This window comes from Ylistrum balloti, unplaced genomic scaffold (assembly GCF_031769215.1).
Source record: "Ylistrum balloti isolate Yb309-2 unplaced genomic scaffold, AGI_CSIRO_Ybal_v1 Utg369948, whole genome shotgun sequence".
NCBI classification, from domain to species: domain Eukaryota; kingdom Metazoa; phylum Mollusca; class Bivalvia; order Pectinida; family Pectinidae; genus Ylistrum; species Ylistrum balloti.
The window spans coordinates 115,476-124,152 of NW_026782052.1; the positions used below are offsets into that span (position 1 = coordinate 115,476).

An 8,677-nucleotide genomic window follows, 5' to 3' on the forward strand; every position below is an offset into this window, starting at 1 on the left:
TAGGGTCAACAATTTGTAGCTTTACGTCACGTGATGTCAACAATTTGTAATATTACGTAATGTAGGGTCAACAATTTGTAACTTTACGCTGAAATTCTATAATTTTAACGTTGTTTACTTCTTTTGAATAACCCTATCTCAAAAAATTCTTCACAATGACATTTCAAGTTTGGAATATTCAAATTTTATATGTTCAAGAGTATTCGGAATTTTAAAAAAAATATATTTTATCTTGTCCTTTATTGAACTATGGGGCTTGTGTACCTCTCCATTTCAATCCTATTTTTTCTCTCTTTTTTCACTTTAGATTTTCCTTGGTCGCCTCCTAGGTTTCATGCTTTTGGCCTTAGCATCACTGACGAGTCCTAGAAGGACGAAACAGCTGTATGATGTAACATCACTGACAAGTCTTAGAAGGACGAAACAGCTGTATGATGTAACATCACTGACGAGTCCTAGAAGGAAAAAAACAGCTGTATGATGTAGCATCACTGACGAGACGTATAAGGTCGAAACAGCTGTATGATGTAGCATCACTGACGAGTCCTATAAGGACGAAACAGCTGTATAATGTAACATCACCGACAAGTCTAAGAAAGACGAATCCGTTATATGGTATAGTTTAGTTCGATGTTTAGCTTAACTATATCGAATTATAAATTCTGCTGATCACTTTTGTGTCTGTTATACAATCTTCACGAGTCGGTTATATAATGCCCATTACGATTCAATACAACTCATTGAACTAGACATTGAACACACAAAAGAAAAAAAGGAATGGTCAGTAAAAATTTGTCCAATATTTTTTTTAAATGCTTATTTATAGAACAACAAAATACGTCATTTTCCCGGTATGAATCTGTACACTTCAAACGCTGTTGTTTCCTTACAGGAAGTGACCACAAACTCACGTCCGCTCGGATGCACAATAACGGCCCATGGATGCTTGATTTGGTGTAGTTTTTTCACCAAAACTCGACCTCTTGTTCCATCGGGCGCCATCTCATGAACATTTCCGGACTGATAGCCACATACAAGTACATGGCCAAAACTATCAGAACATATGCCCACCGGATCGCGAAGATGTGGGTGAGCATACCGAGTTACTTCACGTCCGTTAAGTGATCGACCTACTACGGAGTTGTCGTCCCTGTGATAATACAGGTGGCGCTGACTACATGCCCCGATACACGTAGCTCCGGTGGTCGTTATCTGGGCACGGTTTATTTCCGGTTCGTCTATTTCCAATACTTTGACTGTCTCCGTAGTTACAACTACCAATTTCCCATCCAATATATCAATACCACATGTCAAAGTGGGACAGCTCGTTCTCCCGACGATGTCAAGATGCCCGGATGCAAAAGAGCATTTGAGTACTTCCTTGTTGTATACTGCTACGTACAGCTCGCTTGGTTTGCACCCTCTCGCGACATCTGTTGGACATCCGTTTATAGCATATTGTTTCAGGTAATTGTAATCCTCGTCGAACAAAAGAAGTCTTTTGTTATTGCAGTCTGCCATAATTAGCCACTTGTCTTCAACAAATGCACCGCCGGTTAACAGAATCGCCTGTCTCCCTCCCAAAATTTTGGACTGGACTGACGTCAGCAGGTGCGATTTCACAGATCTTATTTCAGTCTTAGGTTTAACTTTTCTGCCTATCAATCTGCCCCTTGTCAACGAACCAATCATGTCGGAGGACGAAATGGAATCGGCGAATGACGAAAAAGTATGTGTCTTACGTAATGATTCAAGAGACGCTCCGACCGATGATAATGCGTCTCTGGTGCTGTCTGAAAGCGTGGATGTCACCTTGAAATCACCTGCAGCTCTTATAGCGTGAGTCATCTTGTCGACAATGTCATCCGTTTCTATTTCCATTCTGTACACGTTTTGACTTTGAAGTGTTCTATGCTTGAGACGCTGGTAATGACTCGTAAGCTGGACGCTCGCCTGGTCACGTGCTATGAAGGCCAGACGAGGCGTCACATGCCCATCTGTCAGGGACATTAGAAGTCGCGTGTTCTTCATATTCGTGTAAAATTGCTCTGTGTTTCGTTTATGTTGCTTCAAAAGCTGTCGATTTTTATCATGTGCAATATTAACATCCTCTAAAAATTTCGTTTGAAGTTCATCTAGTGTCTTTCTTACAGCATCAATCATGGTTTCAATTGATAAAGTCACGTTTTCTTTATCCAGTTCTAAAGCAGAAAGGGCTTGCTCATCTATTTGTAACAGCTTCTTTGATTCGGCGTCTAACTTTACCCAGATGTGGTCACACGTTGCCATAGCTCCACGTGAGACATCCTCGACACTCCTCATGTGCTTACATTCCCTGTGTGAAACGGCCAAACATAAGATACAGCACAGCGCATGATGGTCGATGCAGTAGACCTCCAGGGTCTTACCCGGGTGTTGGGGACAGGTTTCGCGGACCGAAGGGGACAGTGTAGGCGATCCAACTTTGCTGACGTCATTGATATCAATAATTTTGTGAGCAGTCGTTTTTTTATTTCGTCTGTGCGCGATTCTACAAGACGTGCAGAGAGTTTCGGTGCAGTGTCGGCACCAATGGGTCGCCTTACTTTTTTCACCATCTCTCTTACATCCTTCACACACAGCCGTGTCATCATCTCTCTGGACTTCCGCAGACGAAGGTCGATGAGCCACATCATGCGGAAGGAAAGCTGACCACGTGGTCACGGGAGATTTGGTACATCTTTCCAATGTGGGCTCCTCACAAACAGGACAAGGAAACATCTCATCCGATGGTAGTTTGGACATGGTATAGCCGTCTAAACAACGCTGACAAAATGTGTGAAAACACGGGAGTTCTCTGGGATTGTCATACGGTTGGAAACACAGAAGGCAAAGGAAGGCAGTATTTTTATCTTCCGTCTCCTTTGCTATATCCGAGACGTCCGTCATAGTGTGTCGAGATCAGACAAATTCTCAATCTAAAATATAGATAATATATATAAACATCAGATAAATATTTACAAAAAATCTTCAGCAATTTAAACTCGGAACGTCCAAGTGTACAATAACATCAACCAAGACAAAAATAAACGCATAAATGATAAAAATAAATGACTGTACCTGCACTACACATATATCGATGTATGACCATGATCACGTGACCTGTACTACACATATATCGATGTATGACTATGATCACGCGACCTGTACTACACAAATTTCGATGTATGACTATGATCACGTGACCTGTACAACATATATATCGATGTATGACGATGATCACGTGACCTGTACTACATATATATCGATATATGACTATGATCACGTGACCTGTACTACACATATATCGATGTATAACCCTGATCACGTAAACTGTACTACACATATATCGATGATCATAATCACGCGATCTGTACTATAATCACGCGATCTGTAGTACACATATATCGATGTATGATTATGATCACACGATCTGTACTACACATATATCGATGTATGACTATGTACTACATATATATCACGTGGCCTGTACTACACATATATCGATGTATGATCATAATCACGCGATCTGTACTACACATATATCGATGTATGATTATGATCACGTGACCTGTACTGCACATATATCGATGTATAACCCTGATCACGTGACCTCTACTACACATATATCGATGTATGTCTATGATCACGTGACTTGTACTACACAAATTTCGATGTATGACTATGATCACGTGACTTGTACTACATATATATCGATGTATGACCATGATCACGTGACCTGTACAACAAATATATCGATGTATGACCATGATCACGTGACCTGTACTACATATATATCGATATATGACTATGATCACGTGAGCTGTTCTACACATATATCGATGTATAACCCTGATCACGTGACCTGTACTACACATATATCGATGTATGATCATAATCACGTGACCTGTACTACACATATATCGATGTATCACCATGATCACGTGACCTGTACTACACATATATCGATGTATGACCATGATCACGTGACCTGTACTACACATATATCGATGTATGATTATGATCACGCGATCTGTACTACACATATATCGATGTATGATTATGATCACGTGACCTCTACTACACATATATCGATGTATGACTATGATCACGCGATCTGTACTACACATATATCGATGTATGACTTTGATCACGTGACCTGTACTACACATATATCGATGTATGATCATAATCACGCGATCTGTACTACACATATATCGATGTATGACTACGATCACGTGACCTGTACTACATATATATCGATGTATGACCATGATCACGTGACCTGTACTACACATATATCGATGTATGACCATGATCACGTGACTTGTACTACACATATATCGATGTATGACTATGATCACGTGACTTGATCACGTGACCTGTACGTGACCTGTACAACATATATATCGATGTATGACCATGATCACGTGACCTGTTCTACACATATATCGACGTATAACCCTGATCACGTGACCTGTACTACACATATATTGATGTATGATCATAATCACGCGATCTGTACTACACATATATCGATGTATGATTATGATCACGTGACCTGTACTACACATATATCGATGTATAACCCTGATCACGTGACCTCTACTACACATATATCGATGTATGATTATGATCGAGCGATCTGTACTACACATATATCGATGTATGACTATGATCACGTGGCCTGTACTACACATATATCGATGTATGATCATAATCACGCGATCTGTACTACACATATATCGATGTATGACTACGATCACGTGACCTGTACTACACATATATCGATGTATGATCATAATCACGCGATCTGTACTACACATATATCGATGTATGATTATGATTACGTGACCTGTACTGCACATATATCGATGTATAACCCTGATCACGTGACCTCTACTACACATATCGATGTATGACTATGATCACGTGACTTGTACTACATATATATCGATGTATGACCATGATCACGTGACCTGTACAACATATATATCGATGTATGACCATGATCACGTGACCTGTACTACATATATATCGATATATGACTATGATCACGTGATCTGTTCTACACATATATCGATGTATAACCCTGATCACGTGACCTGTACTACACATATATCGATGTATGATCATAATCACGCGATCTGTACTACACATATATCGATGTATGATTATGATCACGTGACCTGTACTACACATATATCGATGTATAACCCTGATCACGTGACCTCTACTACACATATATCGATGTATGATTATGATCACGCGATCTGTACTACATATATATCGATGTATGGCTATGATCACGTGGCCTGTACTACACATATATCGATGTATGATCATAATCACGCGATCTGTACTACACATATATCGATGTATGACTACGATCACGTGACCTGTACTACACATATATCGATGTATGACCATGATCACGTGACCTGTACTACACATATATCGATGTATGACCATGATCACGTGACTTGTACTACACATATATCGAAGTATGACCATGATCACGTGACCTGTATTACACATATATCGATGTATAACCATGATCACGTGAACTCTACTACACAAATTTCGATGTATGACTATGATCACGTGACTTGTAGTACACATATATCGATGTATAACTATGATCACATGGCATGTACTTCACCACATATATCGATGTATGACTATCATCACGTGACCTGTAGTACACATATTTCTGTGTATGACTATGATCACGTGGCCTCTATTACACATATATCCATGTGTGACTATGATCACTTGACCTCTACTACACATTGATCGATGTTTGATTATGATCACGTGACCTGTACTACACATTTATCGATGTTTGACTATGATCACATAACATGTGCTACACATATATCGATGTATGACAATGATCACGTGACCTGTACTACACATTTATCGATGTTTGACTATGATCACATAACATGTGCTACACATATATCGATGTATGACATTGATCACGTGACCTGTACCACACATTAATCGATGTATGACCATGATCACGTGACCTGTGCTACACATATATCGATGTATGACGTGTATGACTATGGTCACAGGGTCCGTAGCATTGATCAATGACTTGTACATGTTTTCTGGATTATCACAATTATCACATAAAGTTTCCAGTGCCAAATAAACAGAAATGATGAGATAACACATTGACAACTTCCTGTTTGGACGAACGTGACTTGAATAAACGATAGGAATTTTCATTCAGATAAATGGTAACACGATCAGAAGAAAAAAAACGCACCAGGCTCGTAAACAAAATCACCGACCGTTAAAACTCAGCTCCTTATTGGATAGCGAGAAACTATTGAGTTTTTGTATGATGGAGAGGAAAAAAGAGATATGTGTGTATGTGTCAGAGGGTAAGCGGGTGTGGGTGTGAAGAAAGTGTGGGGGGTGGGGTGGGGGGTGGGTGGGGGGGTGGGGGGGGGGGGGGTTACAATGTACATTCGACATATTAGTTATTGGTTTAATTATGTGCACGGGTCGATGTTAAAAAGAATACTAAATGTGCGTTTTTAATAATGATTTTCATAGATGTGTTCTTATTTCGGAAACTATTGACATGCCTACATATTTTAATAGCTTTGTATTCAGAAAAACTCCAAACTCTGTATATCACTTTAACCCAGTAATTATGATATTCGAGATCTGTTATCCTCTACAGCTCACTCAGTAGAAAATCATTTTTCTTCACTTACTGTGACCATCACATGATCCCTACTCGATACACTTGGTGTTACTTAAGAAATTAAGATCAGGGCCTGTCAGAGTTTAAAGAGGATGCGTTATTAATCAACACTTTACCCTATGCCCCCGCCTCCCTTTGTCTCCCTACCCTTTCTTTGACTGAGGAAGCTTGTGTAGAAATGTGAAATATGTATGTTTTAGCTGCTGATAACTCTGAGAATCTGAATTCATGAAACTTGATAACAGTTGATACATGTGATTTCAACCAGGAAGTTTCGTATCAACAACAATTATATATACAAATGAAAACAACAATGAAACATTCATATCAGAAAATAAGATATATACCTTGGAAAACAGAATGTAGGTAAAATGTTGTTTTTCGTGAGACGATCCTCTCAATTATACAAGTCTTACTTCATGAAAGGAACAATGTTTGTCCATGTCGGTACCTGCATCCGGGATCCTTTAATCACGTGATCTCCAAACGTGCCAGAAACCCGATTTGTTTATTAACATAATCTAAACCGCGAACGTATTATAACATACCCGACGATCACAACGTAAGATAAATGTGTTTCAGCCGAATGTGTTACAGAAGTGTCCAATTTTAGTTTAAATTGCAATGGTTTTAAGTTACTATAGAAAATTAAGAATGTAACATGGCACGTTTATCGTCAGATAGCGAGTAAAAGATTCCATCTATTGTGGCAGCAAAGAAATGAGTGAATGCATTTTTACAAGGTAGCATTTTATATTCTGAAGGACGCTGTTATGTAAACTGTCATATATTCCAGGGATTACGTCTACCTGTTCCCATCGTAGTTATACAAAGTATATATACATCTATGTATCAGGGTCCAAGGTTCTTAAGTCGTCAATACAGACATACTCGCATCTATACAGAAAAAACACCGTCATCTTTACAGACAAACACCGTCGTCTATACAAACACCGTCATCTATACAGACAAACACCGTCGTCTATATAGGCAAACACCGTCATCTATACAGACAAACACCGTCAACCGTCATCTATACAAACACCGTCATCTATACAGACAAACTCCGTCATCTCTACAGACAAACACCGTCGTCTATACAGACAAACACCGTCATCTATACAGACAAACTCCGTCATCTATATAGACAAACACCGTCATCTATATAGACAAACACCGTCAACCGTCATCTATAAAGGCAAACACCGTCATCTATACAGACGAACAAACACCGTCGTGAATACATACAAACACCGTCATCTATACAGACAAACACCGTCAACCGTCATCTATAAAGGCAAACACCATCATCTATACAGACAAACAAACACCGTCGTGAATACAGACAAACACCGTCATCTACACAGACATACACCGTCATCTATACAAACAAACACCGTCATCTATACAGACATACACCGTCGTCTATACACACAAACGACGTCGTCCATAAAGGCAAACACCGTCATCTATACAGACAAACACCGTCAACCGTCATCTATATAGACAAACACCGTCATCTATAAAGACAAACACCGTCATCTATACAGACGTACACCGTCATCTATAAAGACAAACACCGTCATCTATATAGACAAACACCGTCGTCTATACACACAAACGACGTCGTCCATAAAGGCAAACACCGTCATCTATACAGACAAACACCGTCAACCGTCATCTATATAGACATAAACCGTCATCTATAAAGACAAACACCTCATCTATACAGACGTACACCGTCATCTATAAAGACAAACACCGTCATCTATACAGACATACACTGTCGTCTATACAGACATACACCGTCATCTATAGAGACAAACACCGTCGTCTATACAGACAAACCCCGTCATCTATAAAGACATACACCGTCGTCTATACAGACAAACACCGTCATCTATACAGACAAACACCGTCAATCGTTATCTATAT

The 8,677-nt window shown here is 39.5% G+C and overlaps 1 protein-coding gene across 1 annotated transcript; it reads right to left on the minus strand.

Annotated features, from left to right (window-relative positions):
* Positions 1-840: 840 nt before the first annotated feature.
* LOC132547347 (RING finger protein 207-like) lies at positions 841-2,928 on the minus strand. The gene has a single exon (XM_060211113.1). The coding sequence runs from the start codon at positions 2,926-2,928 to the stop codon at positions 841-843; it is 2,088 nt and encodes a 695-aa protein (XP_060067096.1).
* Between the last annotated feature and the right edge of the window lie 5,749 nt (positions 2,929-8,677).